The sequence below is a fragment of the Pleurodeles waltl genome, chromosome 10 (genome assembly GCF_031143425.1).
Source record: "Pleurodeles waltl isolate 20211129_DDA chromosome 10, aPleWal1.hap1.20221129, whole genome shotgun sequence".
NCBI lineage: Eukaryota > Metazoa > Chordata > Amphibia > Caudata > Salamandridae > Pleurodeles > Pleurodeles waltl.
In genome coordinates this window covers 451,355,454-451,377,171 of record NC_090449.1, presented here as the reverse complement: position 1 = coordinate 451,377,171, position 21,718 = coordinate 451,355,454, and the positions used below count along the sequence as shown (strand labels likewise).

The 21,718-nt window shown below is 44.2% G+C and overlaps 1 protein-coding gene across 8 annotated transcripts in view; it reads left to right on the top strand.

The window, feature by feature from the left end:
• LOC138261611 (uncharacterized) overlaps positions 1–21,718 on the top strand; it is a 909,500-nt gene that overhangs the window by 101,510 nt on the left and 786,272 nt on the right. For 6 of the 8 annotated variants that reach the window (XM_069210725.1, XM_069210726.1, XM_069210728.1 and 3 more), the window contains exon 2: positions 2,727–2,869. In XM_069210725.1, coding sequence (XP_069066826.1) covers positions 2,783–2,869 — 87 coding nt within the window. In that variant the 5' untranslated portion in view covers positions 2,727–2,782. Of the gene's footprint in view, positions 1–2,022; positions 2,151–2,407; positions 2,433–2,726; positions 2,870–21,718 lie in introns of those variants that run through there. The other 2 variants (XM_069210727.1, XM_069210722.1) reach the window with 2 other exon arrangements.

Here is a 21,718-nt window from a genome sequence, read left to right as displayed (position 1 = left end):
CACATTAACCAGCAATAGCGGCATGCCAGCTAGGCACCCATAGACCAACAGTTAACTGCCTTCTGAATCAGAAATGGATTCTCAGGTCACAAAAGGGACACTCTTGTGAATAAGTGTGCAGACTCCGCTCAAGAACAGGAGCTATAGTGCGAGGAAAAAGCTATCACCACCCCACAGTGAAGCATATGTTCAGGCAGTACGAGGAGCTAAATGGGTTTCTTGCAGGATGCCAACTCGATACCATGCCTATTCAGATAAGAGATCTTGTTTCCTTTACAAGGGTTATTGAGGCCCCTGATGTTCCATGTGATACAGGAGAAGTCAATAAAGCGACCAGTGGCCGTCTATGATATAATATGGGTCAATGCAAATATTTGGTGTGAGGGCAGCAGGTGTCATGTGAATTGTCGTGAAGAAGAAAAAATATAGCTAATGGGTGCAAACATTTCCTAGCCCCCCTCACCAGAAGAAGTAACCACAGGTTAACTCTCATAAGTCCCAACCAAACCAGGCGGTATGCACCTCAGTGATGTAGCAACACTCCAGATCATCACCGTAATTCAAGATAGGTATGAAGTAAGAGAAGGCCTATTAATAACAAAGGAAAATGTGAGGAATAGTGCCAAAAGGCACAGTCTCTTGTCAGCCATCTGAGCGGGTATCAGAGCGCGGCTATAAGCACCAATAACAACTGGTGAGTGAACATTACAATGTGGGCGCTCACTATGGTTCTAATTGCGAGGGATTTTGGGCTCTGCCGGGGGAGGAGTGCCCGGGCATAGGCTGTCCCAATTTATATTGTCTGCAGAACAATGTGGCATTCGCAAGAATGTTGAAAATATGAAGCTTGCCATTCAGTTCAATTCGAAGCCGCTGTGGGTATAATATGCCATATTTTTGTAGTGTCAGTTTAACATCAGCATAGTTGTGTCGCGCCTCTTGGACTATCGGTGTAAAGTCTAGCAAGAGTGATAAGTTCGCTCCTTGGTACTGTAGAGGGCCCCTCTTGCGTGCCAAATGGAGTGCAGTATCCCAATCTTGAAAATTGAGCTATCAAGCAATTATTGGGTAAAGAGGAGTACCTGGAACTGGGTGTGGGGCAAGCAACTAATGGGCGCTTTGAACTACGAAAGTGTCAGTGAATGAGTCTCTGCCAAACAGTTCAACAAGCAGTTTTTCAGCAAAGGGATCCATGCGCCTGGTGTTAGTAGTTTCTGCCACCCCAGTGATGCAAATGTTATTACGGTGGGAGCGCACCTCTAGATCTTAATTTTTAGTAGCAACAATTTTTGATAGGCGTTCAATTCTCCCTATTTATTTACCTAGGTCAGCATTGCTGTCCTTTGTCGGATATTAATCTCTCTGCGCCATCTAGTCTGTTTGTGTGGCGATCCTTGTGTTCATGCATACTGTTAAGCCTAGTAGTTAATGCGTCAAAGCGTGAGTCTGTGGCCCTGAATTCCACCTTAGTTCCTCCGTTATTGCTGTAATGCCGTCTAGCTGAGGGGCAGTGGTGGTGCCATTCGCAGAATCCTGGTCAGCTGAGTCGTCTGATCCCGCTTCCTGGGGGTCCTGGTTTAGTCAAAGGCGGGCCATTGTGGAACAATAAGCAGGCTCCAAATGGTGCATAAACTGGACAGCGAGCAGCTGCACTAGTGAGGAGGTAGCAACAATCCTGCGCAAAGTCAATGTACTAGGCCCACCTGAGGCACAGTGCGATGATCACGAATCGTAAGTGAAAAATAGTATGTTGTTGTGGTTATTCTATTTATGTATCTCATTCAACACCATAGTACAGCAGTGATCTATGCAGCGAGTGTAGCCTAGTGCCAAGCAGTGCAGGCAGCGCCTCAGAGAGGTGGCAGGCTACAGACAGCGACGTGGACGGCAGCACTGTGTTATGAGACATGCAATGCAAATACAAGGACTCGTAGCCATGGAGGAGCTAATGAAGGTGACATATGCCATCCGGTAACCACATCCTTATTTGTTCTCCCAGGGCCCGACCGTCTCTGTGCAGGTTTTGTGGAGTAATGGAGGGTGTCAGCTGAGCCAGGGGAACCCCATCGGAGTGTAGAGGCTCCAGGCCTGTCATCAAAGAGGATCCGCGAGGCAGAGAACCCCCAGGCAACATGTGATCACCCTGTCGGGTGAGTCACAGATGGTGGATGGGGGATGACCAAGCATCTAGGCCCCAAGGCAGCGCACCAGGTGGACATCCAGTGTAGGCCGCATGCACATGGCCCCATCCTCAGACTCGCCGTTGGTCCCTGTCGCTAGGGGTCTCTGATAACGGTGTCAGGCCGTGGCAGCTGGCAGAGTGCTCAGCGGCTGCCAGGATCAAGCAGGCAGTGTCCGCCTCAGCAGAGGAGGATGGTGACATTAGGACGTGTATGGAGGGCAGTATGGTCTCGGCAGACAGATGTTTTCAGGTGAGGTCCCAGCAGCTTCATAGTCATGCGGCTATCTTGTTTGACCCCTATAGAGGGAAGTTGAGTGTAGCCCCAACTTAAGAGAAATGCTGGGGTTTGTTAGTGTTGTGAAGTCTGCAGTAATTGCCAACAAAAGTTTGCAAAACATTTTTTTTGTTTTTGGTGGTGATTGATGATCTGTTTTGTGACTAAACAATTCCATTACACAAACTGTAATTGAAGGATACAGTGCACCTTTTGTTGTCTTTCCTTTGTCTAATGTTGTTGTTATTCCTTCCCCTGTTCTCTGCCTAGAGTTCCTAGGAAGTCCATCGCCATCCCTTGGAGAAGTTTCCCCTCCCTGTTCCAGAATGAAGCGGGATAAGAAGGGGTTTGATGAACAGCAGCGGGATAAGTTGGCACAGGAAGTGAAAGCTGAAAAACGCAACAAAAAGAAGGTACCATAATCTGGGTTAGCCTGTGATTGTGACCCTGTATTCAGACGTGTCGTAGTGGTGGTGTATGTGAGCCGGCATTTGTCATGAATGTGGTGATAGGAGTCTGAGCCAGTTGCTGTAATGTAGTTTAGAGCAATTAAGTGATCATTTGATTAAAAGCTGCAGGATGTGAGACATGACCTGTTATAAATTTGAAGGACGAGGGTAGCAGATGTGGGTGTAGGAACAAATTGGATTTTAGAAGTGGTAAACTGGATGGGAGAGTGGCTTTGTAGCGTACATGGGAATGTATCCTGCAGTGTATACAGGCATGGTCCGCTGCCCTGAGTGCTGGACTTTATATGTACCTGTTATACCTACTAATATTTTGGCCCTAGCGTCAATCTAAGGGTGACCAGATGCTGAAGACAGGACAGGATATATATCTAGATCTGTATTTTTATATATGTGTGTGTTTTTGTGTGTGTGTGTGTGTGTGTGTGTGTATATATATATATATATATATATATATATATCTCTCTCTATATATATATATCTCTATTTGAAAAGCTCCTGCTGTTCTTCCTGCACTTGCCTAACGAGGTTGATGCTCCATAATGGGCGCAGGACCCATTTCAAAATTACACCAAATGAAGTTCAGACACTTGCACTCCATGCAGCTGAATTGTTTATTTAGATGGTTTGTCATTGAATGTAAATGTGGCTTAATACACATTGGTAGCACACCTTGTCCAGTCACAAAAAGAATCTTGGAGCATATCCGAGCAGTGAAACATGGCGATATAAGTTACGCAGTCGCCAAACACTTACAGATATCACAAAGTGGAGATTGGCGGTCTCTCCAATATTATGGACTAATACATGTACCTATCAACGAACAAGGGGGTGACTGAACTCAGTCACTATGGCGATTGGAAAGTAGGTGCATTAGATTGCGCATGAAGATCCCGCACAGATTGAATACCGCTCAGGATCTTTATGTGCATTTATAAGAACCTCTATATTTGGCATCTCAAACAACTTGAGAGTACGGCAGGGCAAACTGTATATAGGGTGAAAGATAGCATCATATAAACAATAAGATATGACGAACATCTGATAACTGTCTAGCGACTGACATAAAAGAAATATATGTGTATTTTTGCAAAGTGTCCATCGTGAATATGTGCATTGAAAAATTACAATAAGTAGATGATGGACGTAAGTTAGGGTGGGGTATCTGTAACTAAAGTTACACACAAGATAACAGAGATATATAGAACAACAATACTCATTGATATATTGTTGTTGTCACATAGTATATGATAAGTTAAATACGATCTGGTGATATCTTGGTGTCCTCTCTCTACAGTTTGGAATAGACTACCAACTATGATAAATTTAGGATCCCTGACTCTTATATTTGGCTTTGTGATAAAATGGTCTCTGTATCTATTAAAAGACACGGACTTAAAAATGACTCTGTTACCGTATTTGAGTTCTCTTTATTTCCATTTTGCTTGATTCAATTGTTTGTTATTTGTTTTTAAATGTGTACTTTTATTTGATGAAAAAATAACTATACTTTCTCCTTTTCCTCTTTTGGAACCACATGTCCCAGAATGCCTCGTTGCGGGCTATCTGTGAAAATAGTATGTAATGGTAATGAACAACCGTGAACTAGATTCTTTTGGAGTTGAAACACGTTGTTTGGTTGTTGCTGGCTTTGAATAAAATATTGGCTATTTGGTGAAATGGAGTGCAGTGTTTTTCATTTTCTGTATCCATATATATATATATATATATACTGGAAGATGCAGGATCACAAGAAAACAACAGCCAGCCAGGGCAAAAATCTGGATCCCAAAGGATACAAAGAGCCACAAGAAAATGTAATATCCAAGAAAGAAGTGACTCAAACAGATGATCTCATTAAAGAACAAAAATATATTTCTACTACAACGTTTCAGCTTCCGCCTTCCTCAGGTAGTACAAGATGGTTTGCTCAGTGGCATGTGTAGCTGCAGATACATATGCTGTGTATATTCCGCCTTCTAGTTTTGAGCTCGGAGTGTTGCAAGTTGTTTTTCTTAGAAGAAGCTTTTTCGACTCAAGAAATCGAGTGATTCCTCCTCTCGATGATAGTGCACATGGGCATCTAGTCCTTTGTTAGATTGTTTTCCCGCAGGAGGGTAAAGTAAAGAGTGAAGAATTGTATATGTACAGATATATAGTAAGTAAAGAAGATGTCCATGCAATGTATATACATATTTACATAATAAAGTACTACAACAGCTACAGGCTTCTGGGGAGGAGGTTCTATGAATTTTCCTAAAGAGTGGCTTCTGGGGTCTTGATGTGCATGGGAAAATTCAGAATGATCTGTCAAGTGAGGGCTGAGAAAAAGGGGTGGGGGGGTCAAAAAAGTGTGTTTCCCATGTGTAGTGCTTTCCTCTTATTTAGTTTCTAAGCACTAACATAACACAACAGAAATGCACTTCTGAGGTCAAGGAAGACTTTTATTGTTATTTTATTCTTCCCCAACCACAATGTTTATGAATGAATGACGAATTAGTAGCTTTCAAGTCCGCGTTAATCAAACAAAATATATCAGTTTGCAATATACACAGCAGGTTATATTTATAAGATATTGAATGCAAAGCAAAACAAATACTTCACCGTGTAGGAACTATTTACAGCTACATCTTTCTAAGGTCTGCAAGCTGAGACCCCTGTCAGCCGCGAGAAAGAGTGTCATCTACCCACACGGGATGCTGGCAACTGGCGCCAAGCTCCAGCACGAGGTCCGGCAGATTCGAATCTGACTCTCTGCAGCCTGTTACATTCGTTACAAAGGTGTGCCCCCTCCTCTCAGACCTGGGAAACTGAGCAAGCCTTTTGGAGACTGGCCAGGTCTCCAAGACTACTCCTGTTCCCAAGCTCAAGGGAAGAGAAACAACGCCCATGTACTCTCTCTTATCAGGTCTAGTCTACTGTGAGAGCAAAACATCTTGGTTCTCTGGTGCAAAAACACAGCTTGGAAAAATACAGAACTATTCTCAACTGCAATGTCTAACTCCACGTTAAAGGCAATGGGCAGCTAACCTAAATATCAAATGCAATGTCATGTTAAAGGCAATAGGCAGCTAACCTAAATATCAAATGCAATGTCTAGTGTCATGTCAAAGCCAATAGGCATCTAAGCTGAATACAACATGCAATGTCTTATATCATGTCAAAGCCCATAGGCAGCTGAGCTGAATATAAAATGCAATGTATAATATCATGTCAAAGCCAATAGGCAGTTAAGCTGAATACAAAATGCAATATATAATATCATGTCAAAGCCCATAGGCAGCTGAGCTGAATACAAAATGCAATATATAATATCATGTCAAAGTCAATAGGCAGAATATCTAATAGCATGTCAAAGTCAATAGGAATGCAATGTCAAAGCCAATAGGCGGCTAGACTGGATACAGCATGTCAAAGCCAATAGGCAGAATACAGAATGTAATGGCTAATGCAATGTCAAAGCCCATAGGCGGCTAAACTGAATACAGAAAGTAATGGCTAATGCCATGTCAAAGCCAATAGGCGGCTAAACTGAACAAAACATACCATGTGCTACTGGTGAACATTGAGCAACTAATATGCGCAGTGGTGAAACACAAAGTCATTGGTCAAAATAAAACTCCATCAAATAGCAGGACATTCCGCCCTTTGACCAATGAATTTTTGTTTCACATATCTCATATTTCAAACAAACAAAAAAAAAAACATCAGCACAAAAAAAAAACATTATCAGCCAATCAGATTTGAATGATCAAAACAATCCCTGTAAAGCAATAGAAGTGAATTAACACATTGATCTCATAACCTTTCACATCAGATACATCTACATAGAAAAGACTGGGCAATTTTTTTTTTTTTTTTTTTTCTGAATGAGTCTCTAATTCAACAGTGTTAGCAATTTGATGTGGCATGAGTTCTACTCATGTAAAGATGCACGGTCCACTTGAAAGGTTTTCTGGAAGGTAAGCAAAAGTCAGAGTTCCATACGAGAGGGGAAAAAAAAAAAAACACAGCAAACAAGTTGAACTTGAACTGAAGGCGCAGTTTGCGCAAAATGGATCCATGGTGCTGGCACTTTACTCAGCCAGGTTCAGGTTGGGGATTCGGTCCCTTCCCCGACCCCACACGCACACACCGGAAGGGGGACCACACAGCACACTCAGGGACAGTGGCGAAACGTGGTAGGATCTGCAAAAGAAACAAGTATGACTTTTCTTGCAAATAACATTTTTCATTTAAACTGCACCCTTCCTCTTTCTTTCCCTGTTTTATAATCAGAAGAACGTTTTTGGGGCCCTTTGTTATATTCTCTGCAGGTTCTGGAGGGTCACTTGGAGCGTCAGCCAACACATCAGCACTGAGGTTTTTATCTGCTGCACCACAGCTTCCCTTTTCTTGCACTGTCAGAAGGGCTGGGGCAGACTCCTTCTTTACCAAACCTCCATTCACTGCATTTTTGTCAATTTGGGCCATTCTGTCTCCAATTTGTATGAATGAATCAGATTCTTTTCTAGGTATCAGCATAATTTCGATTTTTCCTTGGTAATTTGCAGCAATCACTCTCCCTAAAACCTGATCAATTTGCCATTTCTGTTCTGGTAACTTTCCTCTCCCCAACTGCTCTGTGACTGCTTGCATGACAGATTGCCTTTGTGCGTGCTGCACAGTTTTTATCAAATCTAGGGGAATGTGCATCTCTCTCATCTTTGCCCACCTGTAAGTGGCCTTTTCACATTTCTGGGGCACCCACATAGCCATCCCCACTAAGGCAGAATTCTGGGTGAACACTTCTCTCTCTGCATTTTTCTCATTAACATCTGCAAGGTAATTGAACCAGTTAGGTGCTAAAACATTATCAAAGAACCAAAAATCAGCATAAAAATGACACATCTCACGTAGCTCTTGCTTTAAAATCTGACACACATTATACAACGCTGTTTCTTCTACTGTGCCAGAAAGCAACATTTCAGTCAATGAATCATTAGTAAAACAAACATGCTTTTTATCTTCAGTAGACACGAATTCAAATGGTGCACACAATTTCATTGATAATTCTTTTACCTGTGGTACTCTAGCCCTGTCTTGCAAGTACCAGATCCATTGTATGATTCTAGCTAGGGGCACTATTTTCTTTCCTTGTTCTTGATTTAAATATACATAAGTATTTCCTTCTTGCACTGCGCAGAAACCTAAAGTCTGCATTATTTCATTTGCCAAATCACAAGCGCGCAGCTGCATATTATTTTTCACAGTGACCATGTACAAAAGTGTTAGGATTTCTCTCAAATGAGGGCTATTCTTTTTCCAAAAATCAAACAAGCTAATGAAACTCGGGGTGTCTTGCTCTAAAATCCTTCGTTTTACTTGTGCATTTTGCAACGGTAACTCGTAAATCACATTCTGGTCTCTCTTGTTCATGTTATCAGTTAAGGAATGCATTTTGGCTGCCAAAAACCCTGGCTCACACGGAAACTCAGTGCAGCTCGGAGCTGTCTTAACCCCCTCATTACTGGAATGGGACAAGGAAGATTCTTCAAAAACAGCCCTTTTATAACTTTCCGTCTTATTTTGAATTATTGTATCCTGGCTAATTTGCTCACGTAAATTCCTATTTTCATGTTCCAACTTCCTACATTTCTCCTGCATTTCTCTGTAAGCAGATAAAGGTATCCAGACCTTTCTGTCATCATTACTTCCAAAACACACGTTTTCTACATATATACAACGGGAATTATTTCTCAAAACCTTATCAGGCCTTTTAGCTACACATGCATTTTCTTCTGTAATTCCCCAAACAGAAAACAATTCACAGTTTTTCTTAGCACCATCAGGCAGTTCATCAACACATGTATTCTCAGACATGGTCTGCCGTGCTACTGTGATTCTCCAAACAGAAAACAATTTCTGTAATTCTCCAAACAACAAAAAACAATTACACTTTTAAAGTGTGCACTTAGAAATCTACTAACTCGTCAAACCCCTTCTTAATCACCTCTTAATGACCGACCCCACGACTCCAGGTACCAATTGTAGTGCTTTCCTCTTATTTAGTTTCTAAGCACTAACATAACACAACAGAAATGCACTTCTGAGGTCAAGGAAGACTTTTATTGTTATTTTATTCTTCCCCAACCACAATGTTTATGAATGAATGACGAATTAGTAGCTTTCAAGTCCGCGTTAATCAAACAAAATATATCAGTTTGCAATATACACAGCAGGTTATATTTATAAGATATTGAATGCAAAGCAAAACAAATACTTCACCGTGTAGGAACTATTTACAGCTACATCTTTCTAAGGTCTGCAAGCTGAGACCCCTGTCAGCCGCGAGAAAGAGTGTCATCTACCCACACGGGATGCTGGCAACTGGCGCCAAGCTCCAGCACGAGGTCCGGCAGATTCGAATCTGACTCTCTGCAGCCTGTTACATTCGTTACAAAGGTGTGCCCCCTCCTCTCAGACCTGGGAAACTGAGCAAGCCTTTTGGAGACTGGCCAGGTCTCCAAGACTACTCCTGTTCCCAAGCTCAAGGGAAGAGAAACAACGCCCATGTACTCTCTCTTATCAGGTCTAGTCTACTGTGAGAGCAAAACATCTTGGTTCTCTGGTGCAAAAACACAGCTTGGAAAAATACAGAACTATTCTCAACTGCAATGTCTAACTCCACGTTAAAGGCAATGGGCAGCTAACCTAAATATCAAATGCAATGTCATGTTAAAGGCAATAGGCAGCTAACCTAAATATCAAATGCAATGTCTAGTGTCATGTCAAAGCCAATAGGCATCTAAGCTGAATACAACATGCAATGTCTTATATCATGTCAAAGCCCATAGGCAGCTGAGCTGAATATAAAATGCAATGTATAATATCATGTCAAAGCCAATAGGCAGTTAAGCTGAATACAAAATGCAATATATAATATCATGTCAAAGCCCATAGGCAGCTGAGCTGAATACAAAATGCAATATATAATATCATGTCAAAGTCAATAGGCAGAATATCTAATAGCATGTCAAAGTCAATAGGAATGCAATGTCAAAGCCAATAGGCGGCTAGACTGGATACAGCATGTCAAAGCCAATAGGCAGAATACAGAATGTAATGGCTAATGCAATGTCAAAGCCCATAGGCGGCTAAACTGAATACAGAAAGTAATGGCTAATGCCATGTCAAAGCCAATAGGCGGCTAAACTGAACAAAACATACCATGTGCTACTGGTGAACATTGAGCAACTAATATGCGCAGTGGTGAAACACAAAGTCATTGGTCAAAATAAAACTCCATCAAATAGCAGGACACCATGTTAATTTCCAGACTCTTTAGACACGCCTGAACCACTGGATGGAATTACTCTAGATTTGGCAAAAAAGTAGATTTTGGTCCACAAATGACCCTTTGTTTCATTTGGTGTAAATCCGTTCAGTAGTTTTTTGCAATATTAATTAAAAACTAAATTATGTCGGCCGAGTCTAAGCACAGATTACATGGTGAGGTCGGATTGGCTGTCACCACTTCAACCAGAAAGTGATGGCAGCCATCGTGGGACCAATACCCGTAATAGCACCCCATTGAATTGCATTGTAGTCCAGATAATAGATAAACCCATGAAAAAGAAACAAACACACCAGAAACCGATAGAAACTAACACACCAAAACCAATTAGAAGCAAGAAAAACAGAGTGACAAGCTGGAAAACAAATTGAAAATAGGGGCTGGCAAAGGGTGGGCTATAAGGCTCTTTTAAGATTTATTTTGCTTACATTAAATTTGACAAGCATATAGCGCAAGTGCCGTGCAGGCAAAACCTAATAAAAAGGGGACAGTTAAATTACCAATATTCCTTAGTCATACATATGACCCAGAATGGGAACCCGAATGGTTAAATGGTACGAGAAAGATATGCCATTCACAATTCACAGGTCCCTGCTCGACTGTGCATAGAAGAACAAAGATTATCAGTTTCACATACTCCTGTTCTCTCATAGCGAACTGTTGCATCTACATATAAAATTTCTAAACTCAGTTAGTTGGACATTATGAGATATGTATGGAATTCACTATCCACATTTAGGGCCAGATGTAGCAAGCCGTTTGCATGTCGCAAACTGTGAAAATCGCAGTTTGCGCCATGCAACTGGCCTCCCGCGATGCACATTCACAAATTGCTAGTCGGTACCGACTCGCAATTTGTAAATGCGACTCGCAAATAGGAAGGGATGTTCCCTTCCTATTTGCGACTCGCATCGCAATTCAGAATTGCTTTGTGACCGCGAATGCAGTCGCAAAGCAACTTGCAGTTACCACCAGTGTCACACTGGTGGTAACTGATTTGCAAAAGGGAAGGGGTCCCCATAGGACCCTTTTCCCTTTGTGAATGTCAACAAAAATACTTTTTCAGAGCAGGCAGTGGACCAAATGGTTTCAGTATTTTTTTCATTTTGCAACTCGTTTTCCTTTAAGGAAAACGTGCTGCAAAATGAAAAGAAAAAAAAAAACGCTTTATTTAAAAAGCAGTCACAGACATGGAGGTCTGCTGACTTCAGCAGGCCACCATCCCTGTGAGTGCAGGGACTCGCTATGGGGTCGCAAAATGCGACCCACCTCATGAATATTGATGAGGTGGGTCTTTGTGACCTCTTAGCGAGTCGCAGAAGGTGTCTGAGGCACCATTCTGCATATGCTTTTGCGATTCTGAAATTGCGAGTCGCACCGACTCGCAATTTCAGAATCGCAAAAGCATATCTTGCTACATCTGGCCCTTAGTTCCTTGTCAACCGTGCATAATTTTATTATCCATTTGGTTTCACATTTTCTCGTAGCCTCTGTTCTATCCCCACCCCTAGTGTTGATATTCACGTTATCTATACCATGAAACCTGATATTAATTAGTTTGGAACCTGCATGGTCCGTACTGTAATTAACGGGAAGAGGATAGTTTGTGTTATTGTTTTTATTCACTCTATATTCGTGGACCCTTTCCTTTAACAGCTGTATGGTACTTCCTATGTGAATGTTGCCACATTTACATAAAATGCAGTATACTGTAAACTTGGTGTTACAGTTGATAGTGTTGGATATGGTATGTTCTGTTTGAGTTATATGAGAAACTCAGCGTTTTGTCCACTGCATATTGGCAGATAGTACATCACATGCATTTGTAGAACCCATTTGGGTTTGTCTGGTAACCAGGCATTAGTGTCCCTATGCAAGGTAGACGGAAAAAGTCTCAGGCAAAGTATATTTCTCAAGGTCTCCCATCTCCGATGAGGAATAGGAGGCCTATTGGATAGGGACCTGGAAAGTGTAGGGCAGAGCTTTGGGAACTGTACCCTTGATCAATGTTAAATGCTTGCCGTCTCTTTTGTGGGTCTTGTGAATTAAAAGAACAACCTGGAGTGTTGATGATTTTGTTTCTGGCTTTAATGATTACTTTTTCAGAGTAGCCCTTTTGGTGAAAAACAATGTACTAATAGATCCAATTCTTGCGAGAAAATCTGGTCATTGTTGCAGTTGCGTCTAAGTCAAGCCCTTTCCCCTAAGGGGATAGAGCTAAGCTGCCTGTTGGGATGTGCACTGCAGGCATGTAATGTGGAATTGAAGGCCAAGGGGTTCCTGTAAATCTGGACATGATCTTAGAGCCTTCAGTATAAAGAATGACATTCAAAAATTCAATTTGTCATGTGTAAAAGTTTGGTAATAAGTGTTGGTATTCAGATGATCAAAAAGGTTGTCTAAATTTGTACACCTGCCAGTCCAGATTACAAAAACATCATCAATGTACCAACCCCAGTATACAATTTATCCCAATAAATCCGATGAGCATTATGACCAGAAGTAATGTTTTTCAAAATGCCCCATGTACAAAATGTGTGTACGGTGTGAAATTTGCCTCCCATGGTCACCACCCCTTGGGCTTGTTTAAACCAGATGCCACTATGCAGGAAAACATTGTTCTCTAGAACCAACCCAACCTGTTTAAATAACATAGCATCCCTGGAAGAGAGGGGATTCCAGGGCTAATAAGCCATTCTCCAATGGGATGCACGTATGAAGCAAGTTAACTTGAAGGGTAACACATGGAAAGTCATCTGTCCATTCTATGTCCTCCAGTTTAGTATCACAAATGTAAGATGTCAGATTGTGAACCAGGGGCTGTAAAAAGATATCACTGTCAGTCTGTTGCTATTCTATCATCTCTACAAATGTGGAGTTTACCTTTGAACACTACAAGTTGGCTTGTTTGTAGTAGCAATTGTTTTTCTTACTTGTTTCTTACACAATACTATTATATTGATTCTACTTATGGCAAGTGTTTACCTTCTGTATCATATTGTACCATTGACTGACTTAGACTTAACACTATGAACAACTTAGGTCTGTGTTAAATAGGTATACATGTTCAAGCCTTTGAAACTGCTTTTTTTAGTTACAGTGTACCATGTATAGGTGTGTGTGTGTGTATATATGTATATATATATATATATATACACACACACACACACACAGAGTGTCACGTATGTTTATCATTACTTTTAAGTTACCTTAATTTGTTGTTTTGGCTGCCTATGATTCTTTTTCTACCCCAGTTACGTTTTTCACTTACTTTTACTCCTCACTTGCACAATTTTCTGTCTTCACTTTCCACTCTTTTTTTGATGGCTCAACTTACTGGTTTTTGTGCTACCTTTCTATTCTTGGAATTCTTATCTTCCCCTTTTTCAACTCCATATTAGGTTGCATTGGTTTAGTACTATTGAAGGAGTGTTTTTTTCATTTATGTTTAGGGCGATATAGCCGCTCATTTCTATTATGCTGTTGTGCACTAGTCCATTCTGTTACACGTGCATTGTCGATTGTCCTATTTGTAAGAATGGCTTGTACTCCTTGTTAATATGACCGCACCCTTCCTATGATTGCACCTCTTGGCCCGTGCACTAGTCTGCTTTTGGTTTCTGTAATACTTGTGGTTAATTTTATTCACTTCAAGATGGCGTCAGGTTCCTCTACGGAGGATGAAATGTCTACAACGTTGCTGCTTTTGAGATGATACAAATTTTTCTGAGGTTTTGGCGTTGGCTGCATGCCTCTTTACCACCATTTCATTACTCTGTTGCGTTAGTTTATCAATGGAGACTGTTGTTTTCACGGATGTGCTTCACATGAGCTGTAAAGTTTGGCAGGCTTTATTGTTTTATATACAACCTATTATGACAGTCTTGCATATTTGTTTAGGTATTACAGTATAAGCTATGTAATAAGATATGACATACATTACGTTTTTTACTATGAAGGGTTACATTGTTTCTCCATGTGCTGAATAATAGTTAAATGAAGCTTAATCATTGAGAATGATTGGAGTTATTTTTTGTTTCTTTAATCGTATAGGAGAGGGCTTATCAAGGTCCCCACTCTCCTCGGTCACTTGACAATTGGACCTAGGTACCCTCCATTACAGAGTAATTTGTGCCCTTCCCCCTTCCCATTCTATGTAATTGTGCATAGCATTTGGACAACACTCCTGAGGACACCTAAATGTAATTTTTTCTATATACATTTGTTTTTGAACAGTTTTTGGTGCCTTCGCTAGCTGCTTTTTGATTGCTCCTGATGTGAATAGGACTCAAGCACTTCCCCAAACTACTGCAGGATTGGTACTACATTTTTTTTGTGACAATGTTGATTGTTAAAGAAGCCCATACCTTTCTTAGGCTGTTCCCAGATTGGCATCATACTACTACTATCACAGGTGTGCTGTTTTCTTGGGGTTTCTTATGTGTACTTACCTTCATCCCACCACGTTTATACTTACCTTCATCTTTCCAATTATGTCTCTTATTAGACTGTCCCTATGGAATACAACATGTCCTATGATCACATGTGTAATCCCATACAGGGCGATATTGTATTCCACCGCTAGTTAGGCAACGTTTATTTTTATATTTGCGAAAAAGTCCATCCAGAGCTCAATATCATGTTGTTCTCATGTCGTTTCTAAGCAATAGAAGAAAAGTTAACTTAGGAATAATGTATATTAATAGGTTGCAATACCCTACAAACCCCCACCCCCACCATTTGCACAGCCTTCAGCCATGCTCAGTGGGCAGACAGCCACAGGGCCTGGCTTGGGGCCCCGGAGGGGGGCACATGCCCTCCTTTCCAGGCTAATTATGGCACCAGAGACCCCACCCAAGGGGCCCACACATTTAAAGAGGAAAGGGCTGAACAGCATCTCTTCCCAGGCACATTTTGGACCCGGGTCCCAGTCCATTTCTAAGTGGCACCCCTCCCCTGACTGATTTAGGCCCTGAGGCCCAGAAAATTATTAAAAGAGGGAGGAGGGCCTGTGTGAACTTTTGGGGGCTGCAGAGGGAGCCTCAATCCCCTGTGGTCCCTGTCAGCTCCCCTTTTTTCCAGTGGGGGCCAGCATTGCTCCCGAATACAGGAAGCAGCAAAAAATGCTGACCCCCCTGCATGCAGGAGCACTTCTGTCATCTGTTTTCCTGCCTGCTTGACAGTGGGGAGGAAAACGGATGAAAGTCCGCTCCCAATGAGCGGGAGCAGTTTTCCTGCTCCCACCTGCTGGAAGTAGATTTGACTGTTTGCTCTTGCTTGGCGGGAGCTGTCAAAGCTCCTGCCAAGCGACAGCAAATAACTGTGTCCTCAGTGTGGGCAGCTCAGGGGGTGGTGGTCCCCAGGGCCATTTATGGCACCAGGAAGGGGGAGGCACATGACTCCAGGCCAGGGCCTTTCCCGGGGAGGTGGTGGTCCCTGGGGGCTAAAAACAGCTCAGGAGGGGGGCCGTTTAGCCCCCCCACCCAATTCTAATTATGGCCAAGCCCTGGAAAGGTGGTAGCCCCCCTCCTTTGAGTACATCCTTTTAGTCCTGGGGTGTTGGTGGTTCCCAAGGCCCTAAAGGACTGAAGAAGGGGGGTCCGCATTGCCCTTCTCATAAATTGGCCTAGCCCTTCGGAGGTGACAGTCCACGGGACTGTAAACGGCCTTTGGGGGGTGGGGGGCACAGCTGTCCTCCTCCTCCACTTCACTTACATTTTGCCTGCCCTGGGGAGGTGCCACCCTGCATGGCAGCGACTGCCTATGGTGGGGGGGGGGGATGTTCGTGGGCCCCAACCCAAATTCCATATTAAGTTTTGTTCCCTTAACGTGGCCCACCCGGGGGCTGATGTTTAAACAAGCTTGGGTGAATGGGCTTTTTAAAAATATTTTTGCTGGGATTTCACATCAAAAAATAAAATGCATTTTGGCCTTGGCAGGGTTCCAGGGGAACCCCACCCCCAGGCCTAGGAGGTCAGGGTATTACTACCTGCCCCGTATTGCTATTTTGTTTTTTTCCTTTTCCTTTTGTTTTGAGACTTGGCAGAGTCAGAGTCCAAAAACTGCTACCAGCACTTCCTGGTTGAAGTGTTGGCAGCTAGTTCGGTATCAGCAATGGACAATCAGAAACACGGCGGATCCACATCCCTAGATAACTGTGAATTATATTTTTTTAAATAGTCGAAAAACTACTGCATGGATTTACACCAAATAACAAAAAGATCTTTCTGGAACAAGATCTATCTTTTTGCTAAATTTGGTGTAATTTAGTGTAGTGGTTCGAGCTGTAGACATGTTAAAAATCCCTATGGGAAGTTGTATGGAGAAAAAGCATTTTGGAACCCTTCTTTTGTCTTGGCCCCTGCCTAACGGACCACCCCGAAACTTTCAAGACAGCAGCTGAACAAATTAGCATACAAGTATTAAAAAGTTTGTGAAGATTCATCAAACAGCAGCAAAGTAATTGGCAAAACAAATGCTTCGTCTGTGGGAATTAGGTCCCAACTATAACTATAACTACCTACTAGCGGTCCCCAGTAGGTAGTTAGGTAGGTAGGTATATATATATATATATATGTATGTGTGTGTGTGTGTGTTGCCTACTGGTGATAGCTAGTAAGTAGTTATAGTCAGGACCAACTTTTTTCCACAGATGAAGCATTTTTTGTTTTGCTAATAACTTTGGGACCGTTAGACGAGTCTTCATCAGATTTTATAAAAGGCACTAATATGCAACCCTGTGTAACGCCTCTCGTGGACTTTAATTGAGATGATAATTCCCCATGTGGGCCATATCGAACCAAGACTTTAAAGTCATGATCTAAGCATTTCAATAAAATTAACACGGTCGGTTCAACCCCCATTTTCTGCATGGTCTCCCGTAGTTTGTCCCTTTTAACCAGATCAGAGGGGCTTGACAGGTCAATAATTGCTATGTGAATGGTGCCCCCTTTTGCCCTCACATACTGGTAATCATAATTAAATATAATATTTGCTCCAAATTCCCTATGCCTGGTCTGAACCCATACTGGATCTGCGTTAAAACCTTATTCTTTTCAGCCCATGTCTCAAGTCGGTCGAGAATCAACCATCCCAGAACTTATGCTGTTGCATATATAAGGGTGATAGGCCTATAGAAGGCTGGGCACAATTTAGCTCCCTTTTTGAAGATGGAGACAAGGATGGCCGTCCTCCATTTTTGTACGTTTTTGTCTCCATGATGAAACATACGTGGTTATGATCACTAAGGAAGTTTGCCACTATTTTAAAAGTCAAAGCTAGGGGCACAGCAACTGCCGATATTCATATAAAATCTATGGTACTCCTTGTGACCCCCCCCGTGAATGTTGGAATCTGTTTAATATTATTTGACTTGGCCTTGCCAAGAATTATTAAAACATATTTCAAAATTAGCGTGTTCAGAATGGCTCCCAACTTGTAATGAGCCCTGTCCTCACATTCATCCTGTAAAAAGCCACAAACGTGATTATCTCCTATGGGACACACAGTAATGTTGAAATCCCCCAACTATGTTATTGACTGTATATAAAACATTTAAAAATTAATTAGATTCACTCATTCCCTTTTCTTCTTCTTGGTTGAGAAAGTTATTATTAAAACGTATCATGGGGATATCGAATTCATCTATCCATGAAATCAGTGATACCAGAAAATAGGGGGGAAGACCATTTATGGACAAAATGTATAATCAAATTGTATTAGCAACAACAAAAGTGGCATCTGCCCTTCCTGACATGGAAGCGTGTGCAGGTTGGAACAGGGAGGTAAAACTGTCTATATGAAAGGATGTAGTGTCCACGTTTCTTGAGCACAAAAAATATTAAATGAAGCGACCAGCTTTTGACAGTCTGGATTCTTTAGCTTATGACAGGTGCCTTCAATGTTCTAAGTGGCTACTGTCACTCCCTTTGACCAGAATTTAAAGTTTCTTATTGCCCCAGCCTCTAGTTCTACCCTCCCCATTCTATGAGCATATGAAAATACTTTTGTTCCTCTTGAATCTAACACTTGTGTAGGGTCACATTGGCCCGGAAAAGAGGAAAGTAAGCTTCTTCCATTCAATCAATCAATGCTTTTATAGGGCGCGCTACTCACCCAAGAGGATCTCAAGGCGCTGGGGAGGGGGGTGGGTTACAGCTGCTCAAAAAGCCATGTCTTGAGGCGCTTCCTGAAGGCGAGATGGTCCTAGGTAGTTCTTAGGTGTGCGGGGAGGGAGTTCAATGATTTGGCTGCCAGGTAGGTGAAGGATTTACCTCCTGCGGTGGTTCTGCGGATACGTGGGATGGTGGCGAGGGCGATGCTGGCTGAGCGAAGCTGACGGGTGGGCGTGTAGAACGAGAGGCGGCTGTTGAGGCATTCGGGGCCCATGTTGTGGAGAGCTTTGTGTGCGTGGGTGAGGAGCCTGAAGGTGATTCTCTTGTTGACGGGGAGCCAGTGCAGGTGTTTCAGGTGGGCGGATATGTGGCTGTGGCGAGGGATGTCGAGGATGAGGCGTGCGGAGGCGTTCTGTATGCGTTGAAGACGTTTCTGTAGCTTTGTGGTGGTCCCTGCGTATAGGGTATTTCCGTAGTACAGACGGCTTGTGACGAGGGCATGGGTAACTGTCTTTCTGGTTTCGGCGGGGATCCATCTGAAGATTTTTCGGAGCATGCGTAGGGTGCTGAAGCATGATGACGAGACGGCGTTGACTTGCTTGGTCATAGTGAGGAGGGGGTCCAGGATGAATCCGAAGTTGCGTGCGTGGTCCGAGGGGGTTGGTGTGGTGCTCAGAGCCGTGGGCCACCAGGAGTCGTCCCAGGCGGAAGGGGATTGTCCGAGAATGAGGACCTCCGTCTTGTCTGAGTTCAGCTTTAGGTGGCTGAGCTTCATCCATTCCGCAACATCTTTCATTCCTTCCTGTAGGTTGATTTTGGCGGTGGTTGGGTCTTTGGTGAGGGAGAGTATCAGCTGGGTGTCGAGGGCGTAGGAGATGATGTTGATGTTGTGTTTGCATGCGATGTCGGCGAGGGGGCTCATGTAGATGTTGAAGAGGGTTGGGCTGAGCGTAGAACCTTTGGGTAGGCCGCAGATGATCTTGGTTGGTTCTGAGTGGAAGGGCGGGAGGTAGACTCTCTGGGTTCTGTCGGAGAGGAACGAGATGATCCAGTCAAGGGCCTGTCTTAGGATTCCAGTGGTGCGGAGGCGGGTTATTAGGGTGCGATGGCACACGGTGTCGAAGGCAACCGAGAGGTCCAGGAGGATGAGGGTGGTTGTTTCTCCGTTGTCCATCAGAGTTCTGATGTCGTCGGTGACTGCGATGAGGGCAGTTTCTGTGCTGTGGTTGGCCCGAAATCCTGATTGGGAAGGGTTGTGCGAGTTGTTAGCTTCAAGAAAATTGGTCAGCTGCTTGTTGACGGTCTTCTCGATGACCTTGGCCGGGAAGGGGAGAAGAGAGATGGGGCGGAAGTTCTTCAGGTCATTGGGGTCAGCCGTGGGTTTTTTCAGGAGGGCGTTGACTTCCGCGTCTTTCCAGCTCTCGGGGAAGGTGGCAGATGAGAATGAGCTGTTGATGGTGCTCCGGAGATAGGGGGCGATGATGGAGTCGGCTTTGTTGAAGATGTGATGGGGGCACAGGTCCGAGGGGAAGCCGGAGTGGATGGTGTTCATGGTGATTCTAGTCTCCTCAGAGCTGATGGGGGTCCAGGCGTTGAGTGTAGTGGTGGGGGCTGTTGGTTCGGTGATGGGCGTCGGGGTCTGGGGTCCGAAACTGTCGTGTAGGTCTGCAATCATTTGGTGGAAGAATGTAGCGAGGGAGTTGCAGAGTTCTTGTGAGGACGTTGGAGCTGGTGCTGGGGTTGGAGAGCTCTTTGACGATGTTGAAGAGTTCTTTGCTGTTGTGGGTGTTGTTGTCTAGTCGCTCTTTGAATGATGTCCTTTTGGTGGAACGGATCAGCTGGTGGTGTTTACGGGTGGCGATCTTGAGGGCTGACATGTTTTCTGTGGTGAATTCTCTGCGCCAGGTTTTTTCAAGGGTACGGCAGGATTTCTTGGATTCTTTGAGGGCGTCCGTGAACCACGGGGGTTTCCTGATGCTGGTCCCGCTTGGGTGGCTTTTAAGTGGAGCGAGGTTTTCGGCACAGTTGGTGATCCACTGTGTGAGGCTGAGGGCTGCGTTGTGGGCGTCAGTGGTGATGGCTGGTGGGTTTTGGTTCAGTGTTGAGAGGAGCTGCTCTGTGGAGATTTTGCTCCAGTGTCTACGGGGGATTTGTTGTGTGCGATGGAGGTGGGTCTCCCGTTTGAAGGTGAAGTGGACGCATCTGTGGTCGGTCCAGTGTAGTTCAGAGGAGTGGCTGAAGGATATGTGGTTGCTGGCGGAGAAGATGGGGTCGAGCGTGTGGCCAGCGGTGTGGGTGGGGGTGTTCACCAGTTGCTTGAGTCTGAGGTTGGCGAGGTTGTCGAGCAGGGTGGCGGTGTTGTTGTCGTTGTTTTTCTCCAGGTGGAAGTTCAGGTCCCCGAGGAGGATGTAGTCTGGTGAGGCTAGGGCGTGCGGGCTGATGAAATCTGTGATGGTTTCGCTGAATTGGGCACGTGGGCCCGGGGGCCTGTAGACGAGAGTTCCTCTGAGGGTGGTTCTGGGGTCGGTGTGGATCTGGAAGTGTACGTGTTCGGCGGCAAGGGGGTTGTCTTCGGTGGTGGTTGTGATGTTGATGGAGTTCCTGTAGATGATGGCGATTCCTCCACCAGTTTGGTTGATGCGGTCCTTCCGGGCGATCTTGTAGCCATCGGGGATGGCTATGGCGATGTCAGGAGCCAAGGATGCGTTCATCCAGGTTTCTGTGATGAAGGCGATGTCTGGTGCTGTTGTGTCCAGGAGGTCCCATAGTTCGATGGCGTGCTTGTGGACGGAGCGTGTGTTGAGGAGGATGCACTTGAGGTGGTTGTTGGTGCAAGGGTCGGTGGGGGGTCTGCAGGCTCGGTGGAATGTGTACTTCAAGGCTTGACAGGTGAAGGGTCCATGAGTGCGTTTAGGGCTGGCTTGGTAGCAGGTGGCTGTTCGTCCTGGGTTGAGGGCGTTTAGGGAGGCGGCGTCGTATCTTAGTCGGGTGTTTTGAGCGCGGTGGGGGCCAGGGGTTCTGGCGCTGGGCGCGGTCCAGGCACGGACGGGCGCAGACGGGCTTGCCTTTGGCGCGCCAGCGGTGCAGCGGCCTCCATAAGAGGGAAGGGGGGGAGGAGGGGTCAGCTGGGAGGCGGGAGGGAGGACAGCGAATGGGAGCAGGGGGGGGCGGGGCCCCACGGGTGGCAGCGGCGGGAAAAGCGCACAGAAAAAGAAAAATGGAAAGCCAAGAGCTAAAGAGAAATGGCAAGAAACAGTGGAAAGCAAAGAGCAAAAGAGAAATGGCAAGAAACAGTGTAGAGCAAAAAAAAGCAAAGAGCAAAAGAGAAATGGCAAGAAACAGTCG